The sequence below is a fragment of the Drosophila albomicans genome, chromosome 3, assembly GCF_009650485.2.
Source record: "Drosophila albomicans strain 15112-1751.03 chromosome 3, ASM965048v2, whole genome shotgun sequence".
Taxonomy (NCBI): domain Eukaryota; kingdom Metazoa; phylum Arthropoda; class Insecta; order Diptera; family Drosophilidae; genus Drosophila; species Drosophila albomicans.
In genome coordinates this window covers 46,058,914-46,085,487 of record NC_047629.2, presented here as the reverse complement: position 1 = coordinate 46,085,487, position 26,574 = coordinate 46,058,914, and the positions used below count along the sequence as shown (strand labels likewise).

Here is a 26,574-nt window from a genome sequence, read left to right as displayed (position 1 = left end):
TTTCAATTATTTATTTCGATTGGCCTTAAGCTTGAAGTACAAAAAGCTGTACGCTATTTTTCTTATTGATTAATTTATTTTCATAAATATTTAAATATATATGTTTAACACTCCTGCGAGCCTATTTAAGTTGAATTCCATTAGGATTGCAGCCCATAACTCAAATGTAACAACTTTATTGTTATCTGTACATATTTGTGTATATGATTTATATTTTTTCGTTTATCCATTTGTTATATACATTAATAGTTGCGATAAAAAATTCGTAGTTATTTGCGGAGTTTTGCATAGTGTGGAAAAAAGGGGCAAGGAAACACGTCATAGCTCGCTTTTCTTTCTGCTTAGTCATTCCGTTTGATTTCACCCACGGATCGAAAAGGGCAGCAGCAGGGGAAAGGGGGAAGAGGGGCGTGTCCTTGCATGATGTGTGCAAAAATAAAAAAATATGTACATATTTTCCTATACATCTATATTTGGCAATGAGCTGTGAAACGCAGTGTTTTGTCTTTCACATTTCGAAAGCCAACGGTGCGTATGAATGATGTGGAATTTTGTTTTTTCCGCGCGCTTCACTTTGGTTTTTTTTTCTCATTTTTTCGTTTGTAATATGCAAAACGCCTTAATGTATGCAATATAGTTTATTGTGTGCACCACTAAATAATTCATCAACCGTAAAATGTGTGTTGGACCAAATATACGAGTAGATTTCTGTCTCGACTAGTTATCATATCTTACATAAGCTATGCTAAACTCACGCTCTGAGCTCATCACGTTACATGTTTGGGAGTGGGACTCTGACATATCTGATGGTCTATGGCACCGCTGCTCTTGTCCACAACCACAACAATCGTTTGGAACTGCAGCGTGGCAGCATTGGCATCTCTTTCATTCGCTGCTGCACCGCGCTCCGCTTGACGTCGCCTCAGGACACTGAGTAGGCGTGCGCGCAGTCCCATTGCACTAGCAGCAGCAGCACCATCGACAGCCACTTTGGGTTGCTGCGACGATGACTGCTGCTACAGATTCGTCACTTGGGTGGTGGTTGTGGTAGTGGCAGCAAGTGTCACCACTTGCGGCTGCTTGTGCAACGCCATCGTATGACAGTTGTCCGGCGCGGCAGCCACAACCGAACGCAGTCCATCGGCACGCGTGGCAGCTAGTTCATCCTGGGCCACGGGCAGCCACTTGTCGAGGAACTTGGGGCGAAACAATAAAGTGAAAGTGCTGCGAAACTGTTTGCTCATCGAGCAATAGAGTATGAAGTTGATGCTGGAGTTGATCAATGCCAACACATCCATAAGGTCACCTAGCGAGTGGGAGAGAAGGGTAAAGGGATTGCCTGTGATTAGAAGTAGAGTCTCTTTACTCACTCAGTCTTAGATAGCATTCCATGAGGAAGGCATCGCCCAGCAGCACATTCAGCAATCCCATGATGCCCTGCGGAAACTCTGTGATCAAAAAGAGCAGCAACACAGCCAGCAACATGCGCGTCGTGCGATCCGTTTGCTTCTCCTTCTCTAGCGTTTTACTGTTCTTGCGCGGCCGCTCCGCTGCCTTGCCATTGACTACAGACTTGCCATTGACATTGCTGGCTGCTGCCGGTTTGCTGGTCAGTTTCTTGCGTCGTCGCTTCGCCTCGAGCAGTGCGAGTATCAAACGCACCGAGAGTATGGTCAGTGCTATGCACGGTATCAGCTTGATGAGCACGCTGTAGATAAGGAACGTTGTATTCCGCAGCGAGACATTGTGCAGCGCCAGATCACTGTGATACAATCGATATACGGTCACATTGCGTGCCACCAGCGAAGTGGGCACCACTTGTGGCAGCGGCGTGGTCACATTGAACCACTGTGTCTCATTTGACTGCAGTAGACTGCTGGGTGTGGCATTTAAGGCGGCCACCATGGACTGCATTTCGTTGTTGTAGTCGATAACATACTGTGTCATCGGTATGTTGTTTATTAGTTTGCCCTGCGCATCCAGTTGATCCATCCACTCCGTGATGGCTGTGATCAGATAGAGTGAAGGCGACACCACAAGCACACACACCACATACGCCGTGGTTATGGTTATGATGGTAGTGCGCATGCCGCACCACACGCGATTCTTTTGCGGATAACCAACGGCAATGTAGCGCCACACGGCCAAGGTGACTGTCAGCCAAATGGAGATGGTGTGCAGTACCTGGGCAAAGATCGAATGGAACTTGATGAAGCAGGCCCAGCTATAGCTGAGCTTCTCCTCCCTTGGCAGACTATCCGTCAATATATAGTCATGCACTGTGTACGGCATATATTCCAACATCACGGCCAGATCAGCAACTGCCAAGCCCGTGAGTATGGCATTTGTGGGTGAACGCATCTCCTTGCGTGTCAGCACAATGATGTTCAACGTATTCGCAATGGTGCCCAGAATGCAGACGACGAGCGAGACATAACCATGCATGTTCTTATAGCTGAAAGAGGAAGAGACAAAAGAAATATTTATGTATATTCAGAGAAAACAAACGTAGATTAAAAAGTAGAGTGCAAATCTTGATTAATGATTTTTAAGAGCTTAAAACAATAATAAGACTTTTAGGTTGAAAACATCTTAAATCAAAATTTGAATGCCTAATTTGTATTTTAAGATTAAAAACGTCTTTATTTTAGATTAAAATCTTGCTCCAATACGGTTTTAATCTACGTTTTAGAGAAGATGGCACTTCTTGATATAAAACCTTTTATATCTTAAAAACAAATCTTTAAACAAAATTTTTAGGTCGAAAAAAGATTAAAACCAAATTTTGTTCTTACATCTTGGTTTTGACATCGTATAATCTAGATTCAAGATTTTTTTCTTGACTTTAGCACATTTTTTCTCTCTGTGTGCGTATTAAAGTTGTCTTTAGTGTCACCTGAACTGAAATTGGAATTGGAATTGCACTTGGTCTGCCGTTTAATTAACCAAGGTCTCATTAATGTGTGCCAGTTGGCCATAAAGAAATAGCGAGCGAAAGCGAATGAGTGCGTGTCTCTGTCTGGTTACGCAATTAGATGTGTATCTAACACTTGGCCATTTACTTTGTGTGTGTGAGTGTGCTTAAGACGTGCTAAATTGCCAGAGACAGCGCCAAGGCGACGCCCGACGGCCGACACTAGACTCTCGCTGTCACGCCTCAGACAGACATGGTATGAAATTCGGTTGGACAAAGCGCAACACAAATTGTAACGCCAATGTGTCAACAAACGCAGAGACAGATATTGTCAGACAGTCAGTCAAGTGCAACCCTTTAAGGTGTAACTGACGAGCGTCATGGCAACGCGACGTATGCGCAATATACATACATGAACATGATGCCACGCACAAAACAAGCAATTAACACGCATAATACGAAATGTTATCAAGCCTTTTCGGCAAAAAATATCGAAATAAGTGTAACGAAATGTAAAAATAATAAATGGTTGCTACATGCATGACTGACTCTCTATTGGAAGGCAAACAACATAAAATATTAGAAAAAAAGCGCGTTGTTGATGGACAGCTTGTCGCAGTGGCACTTTTTGTAATGGCTTTTAACTAGTTTCGATGTGCGTGTGTCCCAGACTCGAAATTGAGTGCGAAATTGAAGCGGGTTTTGTTGGCGTGCTGTTTGGCTGGCAGTGTGTTTGTCATTGTTTTGGACAGGCAATGGACAGTTTGCTTCTTGAGAGAGAAACACCCACACAGTGGGCTGCCATTTTACAGCTCCATTCATCAAATTCATTTGTGGGACTAACGCAAATGTCTGAATGCACTGAGCATTCCTTTTGACTCCTACGCAGCAGGGTCGTGTCTATCGGCATGCCGTGCTTAGTTTTATTTATTGCCCTTGATAATCCACGTTGATGAATGGCCAAGGTAGACAGAAACAGAAGCAGAAAAAGAAACAACGACAGCTACTACGACAACAACAGCACATTGTTTTGCTGAGAATCCGAAGGGTTCACAACAACTTGCTACTTCGGTTCTCTCCCCTTCTCTTGGGCCTAGTTCAGGGCATGTGTTTGTCGTACGATGTGTTAAACAAATCTTTAAGTTTATGATCCCCACATGGGGCACATTCCATGTTCCATGTAGTTGTAGTAGTAGTTGTTAGTGTTTTCTGTTTTTACAGCTGTTGCAAGCCGAAAAACAAGAGCTCAAGTGAGGCGTGTATAAACATTGAGTTCATTAAAACAGCATGCGAACTCGAGGGAGCAGTTCACCGAGCAAACTACATAAATACAATTCTTGGAAAGAAACGTGTGCCTGGTGAAATTATAATTTGTGCACAGAAATTCCAGTTGGAAATTCCACTCGAACTTTTCAACAATTGCAATTGGAATTCTTTTGCAAAAGAAAAATAAAGATAGGCAAGTTAAAGTTAACATTATTGTTGTCTTTAAACTTGCCACTGGCTGCGCATTTATTTCAGCCAATGAGTCTAATTTGCTGCACAGCAAACGAGCAGCAGGAGCAAACACACACACTCACGAACACCCCAAATATTTACACACACACCTACGCGCTGAACAAATGACAGCTTCGGGCCAAAGCTAAAGCTAAGGCTAAAGCCAAAGTCAAAGCTAAAGCCAAAGCCTAAATGAAAGTTGGTTTTAGCGGCGGGCGCCAAGTTTTTGCCTTAGAAGTTGGCAATAAAAACTCGACAAAATTTTTGAATGCTGCAAACTAAACAAAGGGCCATAAAACGCGATTGTTGTTGCTGCTGCTGCTGCTGTTTGTCCGCTGTTGTAGTAAGTAGGCAAATGCTGCAGGCTTACAGTCTTTATTGGCATTGCAGGAAACTCCCACACACTTTTCCTCCTCATTCCCATTTCCCTCCCCGTTCTTTTCTCTCGCTGTTTGCACTGTACACGGCGACAGCCATCCGACGATTTTTATTGCCAGACATGTTGCTGCCCATATATGCGCCTGCCTTCCCGAGACTCTTAAATTCAAATCCAAATTGTTATCCAATATTCAGTCGGAATGCAACCAGTAGAATGGTATCACCATACGCGTATCCCTAGGATCACATTGCGTTCAATATGCAAAGCAAATGCAAATACTTAGTGCAATATTAGGCACAAATTTATGTGCGCCATAAAGCCTTTTATAGTTATTTAATGACCATAATAAACGCATCTTTACGCGTTTTCCATACAAGTGGTCTTATCGAACAGCTTTTTTTAAGCTCGAATAAAAATGGCTTAGGTACACACAAGTCAAATGAAATTAATGTCATTTAGAATGATCTTATCAATATTTGCAGTTTATGACAAAACCAAATACTAAAAATAGTTTTTGAAACTTGCAAATTTAAATTCAATTAAACAAATTGTAAATTCAAATTTTATCTATTTACTGAAAACGTCGGGAACAAACTAATAAGCTACTGAATATAAATGGCTTATTGTGCAAACAAAGTGAATGCAATGAAAATAAATCTACTAAATATATTAAACTTTTCTTAAGTCACATTTAAATTCAATGTTTGCCGATTTATTTTATTAGGTTGTGATCAGAATTAAGCATTCCAGATTTTATTCTGTTTTGTGGGAAACTTAAAAAATATTACACGAACACGAGGTAAATCATTAAATAGGAAAAAGTGAAAAGAGTAACATAAATAAAATATATTTACAAATTATTAAACCATAAATAAATAAAAACTCCATTTCAATTCAAATTAAAGTATGATGAAGCATTCATTTTGTTTTTTATGCTTGAAAAAAAAAACCATAATCGTTTGCAAAACAAATTAAAATTATAAAAATATCAAATGAAAATGATTTACATAGTAATAAAGAGAAATAAAATGCACACCATTGAAATTTATAGACTTAATATTATATTTTGACCTTATGCTAAAACCAATTGCGCGTAATTCTTGAAAATTAATATTCATTATTTATTATGATTTGTTAAAATATTTGCAAAAAAAATTAAACTAAAAAAGCTATTCATATAATTTCCATTTTATTGCGTAAACAAATTTTTTGCGTAAGTTTGGCTTTGCCATAAATTTCAATTTTGTTGTAGATTTTAAATGAAAAACGCAAATGCAAATTTTGTAATCTACCTACACAACATATAATCAACGAATTTCCAATTTAAATTATGTATTCGCAATGAGTTACTTCAGCTCGATTGGTTTGTATTTCTTGTTTTCACCATTTGCTTTCATTTTATGAGGTTTTCGCATGCAAGAACAATAAATATTTGTTGTTGCTCAGTTCGTATAACATTTTTTTGCTTACACACATTCACATGTGGGTGAAAATGTGATGGTGTTTAGCTGGGAATTACTTTAACAATCAATTGGCCTTGGAGAATGCGGATTAATCGTAAATTGTGGTAGACGCCAATCATTCGGAAGGGGGCGAAGCAAAAAGCAGCCAAAAATGTGTGGCACGTACTTTAATCGATTTTTGATGTCAGACAAAAGCAAAGCTAAGACTTGAATATCCCCACAGACTGTTGTCGATTGTTGTCGTTGGTTTGTTGTGCTGTTGTGTGTGTGATTGTGTTTGTCCTTGGGGAACACCCCCAACGATGACACTGACATTGGCATTGCCAACTTACCTCGTATGAAAATTATCCATGCCGCTGCCGCAGTAGAGCGGCGTTGTATCATTATTGCCACTGGCCATTGTTTGTCGTTGTCGTTGTCGTTGCCGTTGTCGTTGTCCTTCTCTCTTCGAGCTCTAGTTGTTGTTGACAGTCTATTGTTGCTGCTGCTCGTCAGCGCAACGCAGCCGCCAAGGCCGACAGCAGCTGCATAGAATGTCCGCTGCCCGCAGACGCATTAATAATTAAATATTGTGAAAATATATTAGCCAAGTGCTGCAAATAGAATAAAAGAAGACAAAACAAAAAGGGGGAATGAGAATGTGGGCTAGCTATGAAACCAAGTGGGCGTATACTTAATGCCAGTTGCAATTCATTGCGCATACGCCCCATATGCTGCAGCTGGCAACTACTTAAGTGGCAGCTTTAAGGCGATTAATAAAAATGCTGCAAAAATATTGTGTACAGCTGAGGCAACTCACAATTTAATTGGCTACCACGAGAGACGAGCCGTCATAAGCAGTAAAAACATGCAGCTGAACCGAGTTTACTAGTTCACATTAGTTGAGCATATCCTGGGCATATCCTGTGTACACAGTGGCGTTAAATTAGATTTGTTTTGCAACACGCACAAAGCAGATAAATGCATTTCGCCTGGCCAAAGGCACAGGCATAAGCACAAATCTCACTCACATCCATCTCTTCTACTCTCTAGCGTTATTCGTCTTCATTCCCTCACTTCACCCGCCACTCGCCATTCGTCAGCATTGTCCAGCTCAGCAGCACCAGCAGCAGCTCTGTGTTTGTTATCTGTCATGTGTTTTACTACTACTCTTATTCCTTGTGGCTAGCTGGCAACAAACTCTGTTACCCAGAGATTTTAATTGCATTTGTGAGTCATCTGCTCTTGGCAGTTCATAGTTTAGAGTACTCAGCCAGAGGCTGCGGCTGGACTGCTCTGCAATTAACACGTCTCATGTCGCGTCTAACCGCAGTGGCAACAAAACAAACACTTTTTAAATATGCAAGCGGACAGACAGCATCAAAATCTGAAAATTGTTAATTTTCAACACTAAATATGCTAATGATGGCAAAAGTGCTTTAGTTTTAGTTGTCAAAATAACCAATTTACTTGAATGTCTCTACAAATTTCTAATGTTCGTGTGTAATTTTATGCTGCATTATTTGTCAGTTTATTGTTTTGTTTTCGTTTTGGATTAATTAACCCCATTAATATGCCATAATTTATTGGATTTTTATGGCGCGCGCTATGTTAATTAAATGCACAGCAAAATACAAGGTACAATTCGTAACGCAGCACGCATTAATATCATCAAAATTCCTATAGCTCTGTAATTTTATGATCGTGTATTAATTTGCTTTTAATTACAAAAGTGTGTGTGTGTATGCCCAACTATGTGAGTGAGTGAGTATGTGTAATGGAATGATAAATGAAATGATTAATGAAGGGGCAGCTGCTGCTGCTGTTGGCTGGCGCACAAAAGTATGCTACACTTTTTGCAACAATGGAAAAGAATCAAATCAAATGGCATTTGTATGGAGCTGATTTTATTCAATTCCCCGCAGTGAGCAGGGAGCCTAACATATTGGTCATCATCGGATGACAGGGACAAAGGATGAGCGGACCACACACACACATACACAGGCACACACATCAATGCAATCAATTACGCAGTGTAAGAGCAACAACAAGAACTTAATTTAGCGCATGAAAAGCGTTTTAATAACACAAACTGAAGCACATTTTCATTTACACACACTCCACTGCACACACACACGTGGACACTTACACACACGCGGGCAGTCGTAGAGGTAAATGAGAAATTGAAAACTGATTTCCTCATTGCAGGCATCGCCTTTCAAGCAGGCTGGATGAATGCCAATACCGAATGGCAGCGTCGTGCTGTAGCGCTTGCCAGCAAAGTAGGCGACTGATGAGCCTGATGGACATGTGTGTGTGTGTGGGCAGGTGCTGTTGTTGTGCATGCAAGCCGCAAACAGCAGCATTTCATTTACGCGAGCCTTTTCAACCCCAGAGAAGCCCTCCGTGACAGCAGGCCAAGCTGCTGGCTGGGCAGTTCGTGTGGCAAGTGACGAGCGTGGAAGCATTCAACGTTGCTCTTTGTGTCAACGGTGAACAAAGAAAAATGAGCGACAAGTCAAATTGAAGGGCCTCCGAGTGTCCTTTGAGTCAAGCTCGTGTGCGCTGACTGTCTGGGCTGTCTGTTTGTGTCTCCTGCATTAGCCTGGCATCGACACTTGATTTATGCATTGACGCAGCACACATCACGTGGTCAGCTTTAAACCAACCAAGAGAAAGTGAGTGAGAGAGATTGAGGAAATGACACAGAAACTGGTAAATTAATATGCACTTCATGCTATTGATTACAATTATTGATTTGATTCTGTTTACAGTGCTGGTCTCTCCATTTTCCCCCCTTCTATTTGCTGTTGCTACTTCTGTTTCGTCTGCTATTTGCATATTACTCGTACTTATTTTCGTGTAAACAAAAAAAGTTGAGTTTGCTTTTGCCACTTCTGTTTACTCGAGCGCTGCCAATGGCATTATTTTAAATTGTTTTTTAAATGGCCAACAAACAAGCACTGAAGAATTGAAAGTGAATTGTCTGCCGCAGCTCAAAACAAAAAAAAAGGGGCAACAACAACAATAACAATAACAGAGTTTTTCTATTACCAAAGGAAAAAATGTGTAGCAGACATTTCGATTGATCTGCTGATTGGCAGAATTTTAATGCTCGACTCAATTTTGGGGTTTTTTTTTAAGTTTACTTTGTATTAAGCTGAACAAAATTGTGCACAAAATCTTTTGGCAAAGTTTTGCAGCTGTGCGAGGAAAATGTTTGCGCATAAGTTTGCAGCGTGTTAAACTGTCTGCAATTAACTTATATCATCATCAGGGTCTCCTTGCTCTCCTTCTCTCCTGCTGCGAGAGCGACTTTCTCATTAGTTATGCGACTTTGTTAGCCAACTGTCGCTTCCCATGCTTTGACTTCCCCTTCGCCCATCGCTGCTGCTGCTGCTAAAAATGATGTCGCGCGACAACATCAACAACAACAACAACTACAACATCAACAAGGACAACAATGAGTACTGCGATAACAACAGTTGTCGCTAAGTTGGCCCAAGGGTAACACAACACATTAGGGGGCAGCAACCGGGTAACTCTTGGTAGTTGAACACTTAAAATTGCATGCATAATGCATATGATCACCCTTTCCCTGAATCACTCTTTAAAACTCGATTTAAATTGCTGGAATCTGCACTTTTGACTCGACTCACTAACTAAAGGAAGCAGCTAAGCGCTTAACTTGTCATATTGCGTGGCTGCCCTAAAAAGAGTGCGACAACTTTGACTGGCCATTGGACTTTACTTCGTATACTGTATGTATATACAGCGTATAAATATAGAAAGGAAAGCAAATAGACGATGTACGAGAACAAATACAAATACAAATAGTCGTGCTGTTACATTCCGCAAACATTGTGACCAGACCAGCTTCGACTTTGCTTCGGCTTGCTGTCAGCCAACATCCTAACAAATTTCCGTTTGCTGTCCTCTGCACAATCGTGATGACAGCAAAGCCTTGCTTGCGACTTTGTTCCACTTTTTATGGGTGTGAGTGTATGAGTTATTAAAATCCCAGCTGCGGATCGTTCACTTAACTCTCCATTTATCATTGAGTTTAAACAATTTTATTCTCTGTCGTTAATTAGTAGTGGTTTTCTGACTTTCGCGCTAAGCCATTTATTGCCTGTCACGATGACATGGCAATGTCGCTTTAATGAATGTCGGCGAAAGTACTTTTATTTTGTTGTAATCATATTGCTCATACGCACAGGTGTCGCGAGTGTCGTTGGCACAAGGCGTGGCCTTGTAATTGTCGCTGCCAATAACTCAAATGTCACTCAGTTAATGTGAATGTCGCTGATGTTGATGCTGCCGCTGCTGCTGCTGGTGCTGTGGGCGTGTCTCATTTGAAATTGCTTTTTATGGCGAAACCGAGCTGGATTTCTTAAGAAAAGTATTTTTAAGACATGTACTAAGAAGCATTCTATCTTCCTTACTCGGTGCCGTATACTTATTCAATGTTTTTGTGCTTGTCACGCATACGTCATGTTGTCTGCGGGAATGCGGGCAGACATTTCACAAAAAAAAAAAAAAAAAAATAACACGGCAAGGAAGAAAGCAGTGACAACAATGAAAACTTCTTTGGTATTTGCATATCGTATGAGAGAGAAAATTGCTTAAAGATGCGAAAGACTAAAAGAATATTTTTGGCTTGCTTATGCAATTCGTAGTTTTGGGTTTCAAAGCAAAACACTTAACAGCATTGCAATCTGATTTAGACAAACAATGAGAATGGACTACATTAGATATAGGACCTATTTATTAGCAATGCTTGTGCTTGGTAATTTGAATCATAAAGTTAAATTTTCAGTCTGTTTGTGCATTATAATCAAACTAATTGTGTGCTGGCCAAGAATTGCAACCAAAATGTAACCGAATCGACAACAGCAGCAACACAGCCACACAGCAACACAGCTTGAGTTATCAATGCAATTACACATGAGTTCATATTATTTGCAGCACTTATCTGTGCATTGTCTGTGGCAGAATTTCCTAAAAGCACAAAACTGAAACACAAAACGTTAGGCAAAGAGATAACAGAGAGGGGAGAGTTTGCCATCCTTTCATTACACACACACACACACACACTCATTTTGGCAAATTGAAACGTGCTGGCTTGGCTGACAGAAACCTGTTAAATAGTTGCCGCTTGCCAGTTGGCCAAACTGAATAGCAGCAATTTGCAACAGCATCTAAAAGTTGCACATGTCTTTGTGTGTGTGCGTTTTGGGGCGTGCAAATGGCTTAGCTTAGCTTAGCTAAGTGAACAGCCACAAGTTTTGCTTGCTCTCGGGCATCTCAGAGCACGCCCTGGGATTTAGAATGCACTCAGCCAGTGCCAATGTCAAAACAAAGTTGCTGTTAATTGACCGAGAGCCGAGCGAGTAAGTGACGTGAATTAAAGCCAACCGCAAACTTGGCGAACACGTTTCGTTCAAAGTGTATCTTGCTCTATTACAATAAGCGTAATCAATTGTTCGTGATAAGTCTGTTTTTACTTTGTATTTGTATGCGTAATTGACTCGTCTATTGTTGCATTATACAGTTGTTAAACAAATAGCCTGCCTTTTAATAACACGCATACGCCATGTGTGTCATGCCGCCGTATTGTTTGTATACACAAAAAATCAATTTGCTTGTCTGACATTGCACCTGAACTTGATTTTTTCACACGCTTCAAGTGGGTAGGCAACTCCTCCTCGGACAACCCCTCAAGTTGTCTTATAACAATTGGCCGTATGTCAAGTACTTGGACAGCTTGACAATTTGTCGCCTCCTGGCGTTCAACATTCAACTCGCTCAGGGGCGTGGACAAGTAGTCAAACGAGGCAGGCAGTCAGTCTATCATTAAGTAGACGCATTGGCGCGCGACTGTCTCGACTTGACTTGACTTGGCCTGACTTGGCTTGGCCTGGCGTGTGGCCCCTATGCAGCAACCATTGAAAGCAGCTTGTCGCACTCAAGGTCGAGGTGTGAAAAGAACGTTGAAAGAGGGGCGGAAAAAGAAACGGAAAGCTATGTAAATGGCCACTGGGCAAGCTGAGCACTCAACGTGGTAATTAAAACAGAAGGTCAGAGTGAAAACTAAATGCAACAGCAGCAACCATTATACGAGGGTTGCTATTTAAGTTTCTGGCCTAGGTCACTTTTAGCCATATTAGGACCAATTGGCTATTTCCCAAAAAAAATTTGGACTTTTACCGATAAAAGCTCCATACAACTTTTTCATGTGCGACCACGTTTGATATCGATAAACGATTAATCAAAAACTTACCTCGGCAGAAAAATCGAATTAACTCGTGAACACTTTCGAGCAATAATTTTTCACAACTTTCGACTTGGATTATTACGACAAGAGTGCACCGATGAACTTAAATCTTTATAAGGCGATGAAGTGCCATCCTATAGCCCTGTGAAATACTGGTTTAATGGATTTTATCGTGGCCGATGCTCGCTGGAAGACGAAGGTTGTGAAGGTCGTCAAAAAACAGACGTTGTGCCAGAAAACATTGATGCCGTGCGTGAACTGATAATGCTAGATCGTCATGTGACATATCGTTAGATAGAGGCATCCTTTGACATTTCTTCCACCAGAATACATTCGATATTGCATAAACACCTGGTCGTAAAAAATAATTGTTCTCGTTGGATCCCGCACAATTTGACAATTGCTCAAAAAAGGCTTGTGTGGATTGGTTCAAAGAAATTTTGGAAAAATACATTTCCTGTGCTTCAAAAGACATTTATAAGATAGTCACAGGTGATGAATCATGGATCTATGGTTATGAGCCCAAAACAAAACAGCAATCGACCGTGTGGATCTTTGAAGACGAGCCAAATCCAACGAGCCTTGTTCGTGGAGGAAGCACTATTCAGCAAAAGGTCGCCTGTTTCTTCGGTAAAACTGGTCATGTGGCGACTGTTTCGCTTGAGCAATGTAGGACGGTCAATTCTGAGTGGTACACCATAATTTGTAAGCCTGAAGTCCTTGTGGAAATTCGAAAAACGAACAAGAAAAGATGGATCATTCCGCACCATGACAACGCGAACTCTCACACACCATCTCAAACCCGCGCCTTTTTTTGTGGTCAAAACGTGGAATTCATGGGTCATCCGCCGTACAGCCCTGACTTGGCACCCAATGACTTATTTTTATACCCGCACATCATCGAAAAAAGGCGTGGTCATCGATTTTCGATGTCTGAAGATGCTGTTAAAGCGTTCAAAAACCATGTTTTGGAGGTGCCTCAATCAGAGTGGAAAAAGTGCTTCGACAATTGATTTGAGGGCATTCAAAAGTATATAAATCTTGCTGGAGAATACTGTGACAAACAATAAATCCATTTTTTTTTATAAATATTCGCATTTTCATTATTAGGCCAGAAATATAAATAGCAACCCTCGTATAGTAGCAAGCAATCCCATCAATTTATGCTTTAGACAGTAATGGGATTATAAGTAGGCAACTAAATAATTTACAGAACTACACAATTTAATATGTTAGTTAGTTAACTACAGATTTCTGTTAAGACAAAATTAATAGCTGTGAGCATTTAAAATAAAATAAAGTTTTATTTTGCCGTTTAAATATGCTTATAAGCAATATGGGGACGATTACATAGAAGAAGATGTCAGAAGTTAGTTATGAAATAATTTGATATGGCAAAAGATTGTTTGCCGAGTCTTATTCGCTCTGGATGATAATTTGGTATATTTTAAACTTTATTGTATATATTTTCTGCGGAAAATGAAGCTTTTGGTATAATTTAGTATTTTTTGGTATATTTATTTGGTATGTTTTTTAACTTCGTGGTTAATTTTTAACCTTATAAAATCAATATACCATGAATAGTCATTGGTATAGCTGAGTATCATTTGGTATATTAATTTGGTATATATTTTTAATAATACCGTAATATTTTAGTTATTTTAAAAATAGGTAGAGGGTATCTTAAAGTCGAGCGTAACTAACTAAAACTTTCCAACTTGTTTTAAGTTAAATTAATTAAAAATTATTTATAAATTAAAATTAATTTATTTACCCAACTGCAATTAATATTTGTGTAACTAATTTTGAAGAACTTTTACAATTTAATTTTGCAATTGATTTGCATATTTCTTAGGAGTTAATTTAAATTCCGTGTTTATGAACCTGCACCTCAAAACCAAATTGAGCTTGTGTCAAGTGAAGCTTGTCCAACGATAAATGCAAAAGCTGAGATGTTCAATCAATTGGAAATTTGCAAAGAAAAAGTAAATTTTTGGGTCGGAATTCGGTATTAAATGCGGCTTAAAATCTTAAAGCTGGCTCGTAAAATGCATAGGGAAAAAGTTTGCTAAAGCCCTTAACAGGCTTAAAAACTGGCAAAAATACTTTTGACTTGATGAAAATATTCGAAGCGAAGTGCAAAAATAAAGGAGAGAGAATGGTAAACTTGGTTTTTATTAATTTTGAGCGCATTCAGGCGAAAAGTTTGTTTTTGGGAAAAACGCAAAAAGCAACAGAAATAAAAAAATTAATTTCATCACCTGAAGGACAAGGAGCTTTATGGAAACCTTAACTCGTCCCTTGCTAAGGATTTGTAAGCAGCAGAATTCCCTTTTTGCTTTGCCATAGCCAAGGAAATGCATTTCCCCCAAGCGCAAACAATGAAAATGAGCGGAAAAGTGCTGATAATGGAGACGGGAAATGTCGTCGGAAATGACACTTTGCCCAGTGAAAATATTATTTGTGTCAATGCAACAAACGCACAGGTTAGATAATCCCCCTCAGTACAACGAATACTCAATGCGCTCTCTTTGCTTGACTGAGAGTGAAAGTGAAAACGTGCCATTAAAAAGTCGGTGGGAAATTGCGTGCTGTTTGCATTGTGGGCGGATGCTGTGGGCGTGACTAAGTGAGTGAGTGTAGTTCAATGGATAATAATTCAAATGAATTGCTTCTGCGGAGCGCGCTTTGGGCACTTTTGCATTGTTGGAATGCCTTGGAGACGCCGACGCGAGTCCAATAAAAATGCCAGGCAGGACATTGTGTTGTGATTTTCAGCGACAAGGACACAAATGAAATGAGGCACGCTGAGTCTGAGTCCTGTAGTCTACGACGAGTCGAATCATCGTTATCATTATCGTCAGCTGCCAAGTGTTGTTGTTGCTGCTGCTGCTGTTCTTGCTGCTCTCCACGTTAAAGTAAACGACATTAATGGAAACATCAAAGTAATTTGATTGCATTTTGCCACAATGGATATGAATGAGTCGAGCAACACAAAAAACAACAGCAGCACGAGGAAGAAAAAAATACATGCTAAATTTAACATGAGCAGCAAGACAGCTCGCTGGATTTGCGAGGCAGTCTCCCGCTGCCTTGTGCCATTGCCATTGATATCCTTCTCATCATGCGCCATCCTTGGGCCTCCTGCTGTGTGTGTCTCCATTGCAATTTTCTCTATGGTCTCTACGGCACGAGCATACTTACATGAGCTGTGCCTTGGGTCAGTGTTTGTGTTAATTCGATTTGCGTACAAAAATAGATGATAGACAAATGGAATGGAATGGAAAGGCGAAATATGCCGCAAACAACATTAGAATTAGAATTATGAACCCATGTCTTGCGCAGCTTCTTATACGATTATTATTAACCACAAATCAACAGCAGTTGGCGCAACCCAAATCAATTGCTTTAAATTTATGTGCCTTTAAAGCCTTTTCAATAATAAATGCCAACCGCACAGCGCACAAATTTTCATTAAATATACATTCGCCAAAGTCTACTACAATATGCAAAATCAGCATAAGTAATACACCTGAGACACACCTGTGTCTATTGTTAGCAGATCTTGTAGTTATTTATGAGTTGGTGTCCTTAAATTTTCATCTACTTTCCAGCTGTCGTTGCTTGGTTTATTTAAATCACAATTTATGGCTGCTCAGCATAAATCAGCAGCAGAGAGAACCAAAAGAGAACCTTTCAAATATGCAACAAACAATTTAAATGCTCGACTTACTCGACTCCACATTTGTTTAAATATTTTATATGCAGACTTTAAGCATTTATGCTGACCAACATTTCGTGCATATTTTAAAGTAAATACCCAACTTGTGTGGCATGTCTTTTGCTTTGCATCTTTTTTTGTTGGTTCGACCTATTTATGCAAATTGTTTTAGGCTGTGTTTCAGAACTCTTCTCTTTCTGCTATTGCAGTTACCTCCGTCTGCCTGATTGATTGTGAGAATGAGTTCACTTCAGTCGGAAAATGGCAAATAACAAAACAGTCTTTATTAGGTTAAGCTACGCTTTTGATGATATGCAGCAGCAACATGCTTAAAAATGGGGCTTCGGGCTGCCTTTATCTCGAAATGGCAATTGAAAGATCAAGCGTGTTGGTTGGCAGGTTTTTCACGCTTTTCACCCGCATTAGCTGCTGCTCTTCGTTTTGACAACAACAACAACAACAAACAGGAAAAATAAAGTAAACAGGGAATACAGGGAAAACGAAATGCGAAGAAAACTCGTTTGTTGCGTTGCCCACGTGAAATATGCGCAGAATTCGGCTTAAAAGCAAATAGAACGCATACGCTGCGTGGGCCCATAGACCCTGTCTGTCAAATATGAATAATGTTGAGTCGTTTTACAGGGGGCACTAACCCCAGTGGGCCCCAATGCTGGATGCCAGGTTCGCCCCCTTTTATTTGTGTTACTGAATGGCAGCTGTAAAAAATTAAAAAGCCCTCAGCAGCCTGCGGGAGAAAGTGCCAAGTTAGCTGTAAAATGCCGAGCAGCAATGGCAGCCTTCGCATTTGACTGAATGCCAGCAAGGTCAAGTGTGGGGACTGTATGTGAGAGACTGTGCGTGGGTTCTTCTCTCTTTTGCTTTGTTTATTTATTGGGCAACGCTTTGGAATGTTAATTTTGCATGAGAGTTTGAGGCTGCTTGACCACTTGACAATATTTCGGTGTCTAAGTGAAACAGTCGCACAGGCAAGCAAGCAGATATTTTATAGGACATCCCTACGTGTTGGCCATAGCTAATTTATTATACATCCCATGCTGCAAAGGACCTCCTTGGGATGGGGGTCCTGTGTTTACGTGCGTATTTGCCGATGCCTTTAAAGTGTAGCTGTCAACTTTTTGGTAGTTTGTTGATCTTTTATCTGTTGTGTCAGCCTCAATCAATCGCACAACAGCAGCAGCAGTAGCAGCAGCAGCGTATCTTATCAGAGCTGTCAGGCAGCTCAGGAAGTTCTGACAAAATAGAAATAGGCAGTCCTTAAGAGTGGGCATTATTATGACAGCACGCCTCCATCTTCTCATCATCCTTGTACTTTGCCTTTGTCATACTCACTTTGCCCTGATTGATGTGTATTTACTTTTTCACAGGACGACAGTCGAGTCCTTCGTGCATGCAATTTGCATTTTCTTGCTTGTTTTTCTTTGTTTTGCGCTTTAAGGACATCATCGCTAGCGATTTGTTTAGTAATTTTGTCACAATTGTTGAGATTTATTTGCTGTCTTGGCGCTGACAAATTTAGGGATATTTCCACGTTGAAACTAGTCTTGGGCTTCTGGCATCCGGCGGCGTCTATATTTAATTAACTTGGCCAGCTTTACTTGCAGACACTAGCGCCACATTAGCACTTCACACATCATCCAAGTAAATGTATGTGCTGCCTGCCCCATGCCAAATGTCATCAGCACTAATGGCATAATTTGAAATCTACTTAGCTTGTTGTCCGGCTGGTGTCCTTACAAGGATGCTGGCGTACAATGTTTGTTTTAATTATTTTACGCAGAAACATAGAGAAATTACAAGCAGCTGACACACCACCAACACACAACACTAACATTATTTTAGGGCGTGGCCACGTTCCACGTTTCAGCAACTGTGTCCAATGTCACATGCTGGCCAAAGTCTTTTGCTTTAATTAACAATGAAGAAGACTAATTGAATTACAAGTCAGAGTGCTACGATACGAGCTGACAAAAGGTTGCGAGCTGCGATTACAATCCACGCAGCGGACTCTGAACTCATTCGCGCCCTGAAGCATGCTGTGAAATTTTCACTAAACAAAATATAAATTAATAAGCATGAATTCATTAAAAAGAAGTACGTAGAAGTTGCTCGACTAGCGGATATCCTAAGGTAATTTAAATTTATCAGAGAAAAGCAATCTGCTGGACACAAAATTTTCTCTAAAGAACACATAAATTAATTGCCATGAAAGCATGCTCAATTAGAGCAGCTCCTAAGGCATTTAGATCAATGTTTAATGATACGCTTTGAGTGCTAGTTGTTCGAACAGAACTTATTCGGCGTATTAGGAATTAAATTTGGAAGAAATTTGATCAGAAATATTATCACATTTGTTGCCATACTAAATATGTATAAATTATTCGATTAGTTAATAATAATCTTCAACTGCTCAACTGGAGGAAATCCAAGGCATTTATATTATATAATATAAGTATTAATTGAAAAGCTTTAAAACCTAGATGTCAATAATATTTTATTAATAAGGGCAAGGAAATAATTCATTATATGGTAATATAAGGAATACAATTTCTAAAGAATTTATTGACCTATATTATCACTATTAGCGTGACACAAGTAAATATGAACTCGGTTATTATCTTTAATGTCATTGATCATTATAAGATTTAATTACAAATGCTAGTTACCATATAATATATTGAATATTGTGAATTACTTGACTATTATATGCAAGATCAGCGATATGACAATATTTAATTAAAAGCTTTAAACGCTAGATGCTACTGCTAATTAACTCTTTCGATTATATAAAGAAGTAAATTTCTCATGAATTTGTGAAGTATGATAAATTCTATTGTCACATTGGTTGCAATATGAAATATGTATAAATTACTCAACTGTTATCTGTCATATCAGTGACATCATCACTTGATATTAATCTACATTTATTATAAGCTGTGTGCGTAAATTTATGATACCCTTTCTACTCAGTCGAGGGCATACAAAAATAGAGTTGTGTTATTCTAACAGGTTAGCCAATTTGCTGGCATTCGCTTTAATTGACAAACGTGACAGACTTTCATAATTCGAGAAAGTAGTAAGGGGCGAGAAGAAAGTAAACAAGAAAGTAGCCACTTTTACCCACTGGCCATTAACTACAATAATACTGGCTCTAATTATGCGCCAGAGTAAGCCATTAAAATGTGATTACTTAGAGTTAGTTTCGGCTTAGCTTGACACAGAGAGAGAGAGAGAGTAAAACAGAAAGTAAACAAGTTGCTGATTAGTAAAACGCCTTTCCTCAGGGCTATCAATCATGACGATTAATTATTTAAGTAGTTGGACAAATCACTGGGTGTTGAAAGGCGGTGGTTGGTGACGACGAGGCTCTCTTTCTCTTTCATTGACCATATCAATGACCTCATAATTATGCCAAAGGCATAGTGAGTGATAGAGGCAAGTCAATGTGCATATTTTAGCACACAGCGATTGGCGATTGATTGCTGCATTGATAGGAAAAGAGAGCTCCATCAAAAAGCCGTTTGAATTATACGAAACGAAAACAAAAAACTTGACTTGGCACACTGAGAGATCCTTGAACTAGTTTATGACCCAATTGTGCCAAAGTGTCTGCCAATTGGCGATGCGTTTTTCGCGCCACCCAAGCGAAATTAAAACCCCCCAGCTCTATGCACACTTCAGTGCACTTTCAATGAGTAGAGTTTTCGTTCCTTTTCCCCTTCGCTTGACTGTGCTGCAATGTGTGTGGCACGCACATGTGTTGCAAGCAATCTGTGTGCTCATTTGGACACAGACGAGACTAGAGCCGAGCGAATGGTTTGTCCTTTGGCTACGTCGTTTGTCTAGTCATTCATTCATTTCGCATTCAGCTGCATTTTGAGTCTATTCATATTCAATTTGATCGCAGCAATTGCCATTGCCAATAAATAAATGAATAAAACGTAATACGAGTACCCGCCCCTCCCTTTCGCCACCGCCACCGCCCCCGCACTCTTACTCGTTTGAAGTGTGTGCTGACAATTACGTGCTCGAGTGCTCTCTTGTTTACTCCACCCAGCCTGCGTGAGTGCGAATGCGAGTCATTTAAATGGAATTTGCCTTGCATGTTTCACTCTCTCGCTCGCTCTCTCGACAGGCTGTCGCATCACCAGTTCGTGCCTCGCTTGTGGCACGTGTTGTGGCATTGCCCCCTGCCACATAGACTTCCACAGCGAGCAGCAGTTGGGGTCAGCCTGTGAAGTGGCAGGTTTTCAAATGCTCGTTATCTAAAAGCCGTTAGCCAAAGGTCGACTCATGTTTAATATGACAGTTTTGTTGTTGTTTTTGTTGTTGCTTCCGCTTTATTTCATTACCGCAACAAAAACACGAGACACAAGTTTCTGTTGCAAGTTGCGGCACATCAAAAAAGATGAGGCGAAATAATGACATTGCCTGCAGGACATCTGCTTTGCTATATACCCCGATATATGTTACTAGTAGTTTTAAGCTAACCTTTTGCTACCTCATTAAGTGACGCAAAACTTTGCCCCAAAACAATTTGCCAGTAATGTCATCGTCGTCATCGCCCTGAACGTGCTGCAGCCTGCTATTTAATTCATGCCACACACATGCCACACATCTGCCAGCACTTTAACAGGCATCTGAGCTGTCGCCCAAAATGTTGCCGAACATTCCGCTCTGACAGCATTTAACAATTAGCGGCAGTTGGACAACTTCTTCTCAGCGTCACGTAAAAGCTTAAAGTTCTCCGCCTTAAAGAAACATTTTTATTACAGTCACTCACAGAAATGTTTTTTTCTACATTTCAGCAACTCAAATTTGCGCTTTGCTTTTACTTTACTTGCTCTTTGCTATAGCTTTCTCCTTAACCTCTTTCGAGGATTTATAAATTATGCGACTGTCGGCTCTCGCCTTTGTCTTGGCATTCATGGAGTCAGCTCCTGTCTTAATACCCTGTAAAAACTATGAAACTTTGAAAGGGAAAATTTACACTTAGAATAATGTTTATACCCACTACCCATAGGATAGAAAGGCAAAGTAGGAAACGTATGTATATAGTAAAGTAAATGTATTCTTAACAATCGAGCACACTCGACTGTAGCTTTCTTACTTATTTTTATGGAAACCCTTTTATTTTAAATTATTATTTAAACTGAAATTTTTAATGATTTTGGCTTTCACTTTAGGCATTCTCCAACTTTAAATACATATCTTGAAAATACTTGTATATAAATTGCTTCAATAGCACATCCATCATCACTTGCTGGCAGGAAGAAGGAAACTTTCTTCTTTCACTGTTGAGGCGTGGCGTTTGGCTTGTAACATAAATATTTCTGGCTAGCTAGCTAGCCACAGGCAGTGCATACCCTGCAGACAATTGTAATTTGGGGTATACAGTGCAAATAAATGAATCTCCGCAGCTTGCATCGACTTATGTTCGAGTTCGTTTTTATAAATAGGCTTAAATATGAATCCCATTAGAGTTAGAGAGTGCTTAAAGTCGACAAAGAGTATCTTAGAACTGAGAGCACCCTTGACTAGAGCAGTCACAACTTATTTCTTGCGTCGTCCTCGTTGTTGTTGGGTCTGTAAAATGCCATGAAACATTTTTGTGACAATTTTAGCAAGTTTATTTTTGTATAATAAATTGTTGGCCAAAAAGTCTACAAGCAGTCGGTGGCAACTTTTTCATGGGTTAGTTTCGTTCTCTTTTTTTCTGTTCTTTAAACATTTTTTGTACTTGAATTTATGTTGTGTCTGGCCAAATACTTAAGGCGTTTTTATAGAGTGTTCTGTTTTTGAGTGTGTAGCGGGGGGGTGTGATAAAAGTGTCGGTTGCAGTGCAAGTTTTGGCATTCTTCGTTGTTGGCCAACTTGTTTGTTATAAGTAAGAGTGCATAATTCATAAAAGTTTCGCTTATCAGAAATTAAAACTTGAGCGTGAAGTTGATATAACCAACAACAAGAGAAAAGAGCACTCTAAATATAACTCGGAAATGTATTTGAGATACAATTGTTTCGTGAGCTGCGGCAAAAAGTTGCCAATCGTTTGGCATTATCATTGAGCTGTCGACTTTTGTTATGAGTCGCAGAATAATTTTTGGATTTGCTCGGTGAATTCATAAATAATTTCGCTGCATTGCCGAAAGTAATTTCAATATAATTGGCATTACGTGCTGCCAGCCTGACGTATCATTCGCACACAAATCTGCGTCTAAGTACGCACATAAAAAAAAGCCAAAGTAGGCGAGAGGCCCGCGGGAATTGCTGTGGCAACAACAACAATAACAACGAGGAATGAGCAACAATTCGAAGGCTGTGCCAGGTCAACCCACAAATAAAATATGAAACAATCGCAGCCACGTGATAGGTTTTCTTCTTTCCACCTTCCTCCTGTCCTGTCCAGCGAATTTCATTGGGTGTGTCCCCGCTGCTTATCGTACATCAGCTCAAATTACGCGTGCACACGGCCAAACACCGAAGAAGAAACAACAAAAAAAAACATCACAAAAACAAAACAAAACAAAAATAGGCCAACAACAACAACAGGCGAAAGGGAACGCGGGGGAGAAAAGTCGAAAAAAAGTGAAATTCAATAAGAGCGAAACAGGAGCAGCATACAAAGAAAATAAATCCATTCAATTCAACGCTGAGTTTCCTTCCGACACTGACTTGATTTTTTTTTTATATCCATCTTTATTACGTATACGCAACGTTATGCAAATTGCTTGTTTACTTAAACTTAACTCATAGCAGAAGCATCAGCAGCCGATGAGTTGCTCAAATCACTCAGCACTTTTTGCTATCATTTGAGCCAGGCATAAATTTATAATTTATGATTAAAATTAGTTTCGTAGTAATTTTCGATTCCCAGCATTTTTCATCTGCTTCTCAAGAAAAGTTTTTGCCAAGTTTGGGATGGCAAGGCGCTGTTTACCCCAAAATTGAAAACTTTCAACTGATTTTTGATTAAAAGTTGATGCTGGCATAGTCGTAAACTGGTGCTGCAAGGCAAATGTAATCCGTTCTTCGTGTCATGACAGAGCGTTAAAGTTAAAGTTACACGGCTGTAAAACTTTGGAAAGGAAAAACCAAACGGAAACTAAACGAGAGAAATAATGATGATCGGCGCTCAAACTGATAGATTTCTAGTCATTAAATGGCGACTGTCGCGTAGCGTCCGCTGCCATTGGGGGCTTAGATTTTAATTAAGTTCCTCGTGGCTATCAGCTTCGTCGGCATTTGATTGATGCCAGGTCGCAGTCGTGCGCTCGCTCGCTAAACAGCAGAGCGAATTTTAATTAACACAACAGCAGAACACATTGTCAACGAGGACGACCACCGCAACGGAACGGACAAGTCAACAGTCCAATGCATTGCTCCACACATTCTAGCTCACACGGTTATTGGGAAATGCAGTCAACAACTTTTATTACCTGCACTGGCAGCGCGCTCGAGAGTTCGACATTTGTACTTGGCTGTTGGCAACAATGAAGATGGAAGAAGATTTTTCCAGTTGTTTTCATTTTGCACACTTGAGTTTCTTTCATAACCCGTTCTAACAATGCAGCTCAGCACTCATCTTTTCAATTCATTTTCATTTTCTTACTTTCTTATCTATTGCCATCTTCCATTCTCTTTGCTCGTGTTTTGTTTCGTCACGTGCCAACAACGTGCTCTTTTATTTTTCCTAGTGCCATTTTGTGATTGTTTGTATTTTGTTTTTTGTTCGTTTTATTGTTTTATTCAACGAATTGTCATTTTCAGTTGGGTATTCTCTTCATTCCCTACGATAGCAATCACTTTGGTTGCGCACACAAAAGGGTTAAGAAAATGAAATATCAAAAAGACGAGATTTCTATCTAAATAACATTCAAAAACATTTACTTTACTCAAGTACTCGTATTTGTTTGTTTGTTTCCTCCAATCCACTTTTCCCACTTAATATTAATAGCAGCATTGATGCGTTTATCCATTTTTGCTACCATAAATAGGCATCTTTGTCAATAAAATGCGTCAACATTTATAACACTTCATTAACTTTTGTGGAAGTGGCAAATGTAAATAAAACCGTGAAACGTAAAACGAAGGCAAATCAGTCGAAATGTTCAATTGAACAAACAGACAATAACAGATTAAAATTGAAATAAACTTGGCTGCAAAGACCTTAAAAGCAATAAGATAAAATATTGTAAAGAATAATTTAATGAATTGTGTGAGTGATAAAATAAATTTAACATCAAATTGTGCTGAAACTTTAAAGGAAAACTTAAAGCAAAGAATAAATATTTAAATGACTGAGAGAAATTTCCTAGAAATTGTGCATAAAGTCTGCAATTCTGAGGAATAACATTGCAAATAAAACAATTGATGTTTACACAACGTTATTTAATCGTCTCATTTTGCAAATCCATTTCGCATTTATTCTGTCCCGTTTTTTACTGTCCTTGTTGCGTATTCCTAGAATTGCGTTATATCTGCGCTTATATAGCACTGCAGCACTAAACACAAAACAAATGACCGTAATAATTCATATGTGACACTTACTGCAACTGGGGATTGCGCGTTACGTTTCTCGGTGTAAATTCCAAGCGCAAATTGTTATTTTTTTTTTTTTTGGTTTACACTGCTTCAAGCAACACACACATTTTTTTAGTATTTGCAGAATTTATTCAAATATTTTTAAAAGAATTTCAATCTGAACGAAAACATTGTTTCACAGTTTTTTTTTTTTTAATTTGATAAGCTGTTTCTTTTGGGTTTAACTGATCGAGCGAATGAGCCGATTCGCAGTGCACGAAATACAAAATACAACTGACACAAGTATGCGAAAAGTGCACAGCATATTGGCAAAACAAGGATCCGGACTCTGACGACTGAACAACGAATGGCGAACGGCAACTGGCGACTGGCGACTTGCGAATTTGCGACTGTCGAGCGACGACCACGACGACACAATGCGCGACGCGATGCGATGCGATGCGAGGCGAGCTAAACGCGCCGAGAGGCAATCAAAACTGTGCTGCGTTTCGCAGCAGCTTTTGGCGGCTACTGTTGCTGCCAGTGACTTGCCACACACTCGCAGCTGCCACACGCGATGGACAACGTTGTTAGCATCCACAAAACGCAAACACAATCCTGCAAAGTCAATCGCAAAGACAGTCAAAGTCAAACAGCGTCTGCAAAGCGTTTCTCTTAAGTTGCCTTAACTTTCTCTTAGCTTTCTCTTTGACGCGCAGGCGCCTAGGACGAACAGCTGATTGATCAGCTGTTTTGAGCTGTTGCTCCTTGCGAGTGTGTTTATGTTTTTTCGGTATTACTTTGTTTCGCTGGCTGTGTTCAACTCGAGTTTTGTTTTCTTTTCATTTCTGCTTTCTGCCAGCAAGAGTAGGAGTAGAAGGATGAGTATGGGGAGGTTAAGGTCAGTACAAAAGGCGACAACAGATGGCGCTTTAAGCACACGCCACGCAACATGCCACATTCAGTTGTTGTGAATGAAAGGCAGTTGTGGTAATGGTAATGGCCTAAGCTAATTTATGCAGCCAACACGTCGTATGTGCAATGTGGTTGGGAGATTTGCTTAATCCAACAACCACATATGTATGCGAGTGTCGAGCTGTCCATGTTTTCCCCAAGCTGTTGCTAGACAACATAAATAATGCCTTAAACAGTTGACATAATTTTACTAAGACTCTACTTATGTTTTAGGCCATCAAATTAGTCATTATTTATGTAGCGGGAAATATATTAGTTGAAGTAGAAAGGCAGCGAGTCAAATATTGTAAACATTGCAATGACTTTTCGCTTTGTGCTAAATATAAATTTAAATTCAAGGGACATCAATCAAACGTTCACCCACAACTTGAACTCTGAACTGGGCAATAATCGAAACATATGTTGAATTTCTCATCTTTCTTCTCTATAAGCAATTACTGCTTGGTTTCTGCTTCGCAATCATGCACGCTTTGCCAACTGTTGTGCGTATGTGTATGTCGCCTTGGCATAGTTGTATTCAAATCGTATAGATTTGTCAGCCAAAAAGACCAAAGTGTTGCTATTGTCGCTGTTGTCCTTGCACAGACCGACAGACAGACAGATAGACAGATATATGTATCTGGACCGTCTGCGGATGAAATTTATGGCGCGACTTTATGCAAATGAAGCGTGAAACTGTCAGAGCAACACCAAGCGATAAAGCTGTAGATGAAACTGGTCCTTGGTCCTTGGTGTTCAGTTGTCTGGGTGTCATGTTGCCACGACAGATGCGTCTATCAAAATAAAACAAAGAACTCGTTGTTGTTCTCTGTTAATCCGCTAATCCTTTCG

The 26,574-nt window shown here is 39.8% G+C and overlaps 1 protein-coding gene and 1 long non-coding RNA gene across 2 annotated transcripts; one reads left to right on the top strand and one right to left on the bottom strand.

The window, feature by feature from the left end:
* Positions 1-1,011: 1,011 nt before the first annotated feature.
* On the bottom strand, positions 1,012-25,255 carry LOC117570747 (G-protein coupled receptor dmsr-1). Its single transcript, XM_034252568.2, has 4 exons — positions 24,796-25,255; positions 6,586-6,846; positions 1,371-2,455; positions 1,012-1,306 (listed from the first exon to the last, which is right to left on the bottom strand). The coding sequence occupies exons 2-4, from the start codon at positions 6,651-6,653 to the stop codon at positions 1,017-1,019; spliced, it is 1,443 nt and encodes a 480-aa protein (XP_034108459.1). The 5' UTR covers positions 6,654-6,846; positions 24,796-25,255; the 3' UTR covers positions 1,012-1,016.
* On the top strand, positions 7,646-9,250 carry LOC127565582 (uncharacterized). Its single transcript, XR_007954920.1, has 3 exons — positions 7,646-8,267; positions 8,441-8,947; positions 9,007-9,250. It is a non-coding gene; the product is annotated as an uncharacterized LOC127565582 (long non-coding RNA).
* Positions 25,256-26,574: the final 1,319 nt, after the last annotated feature.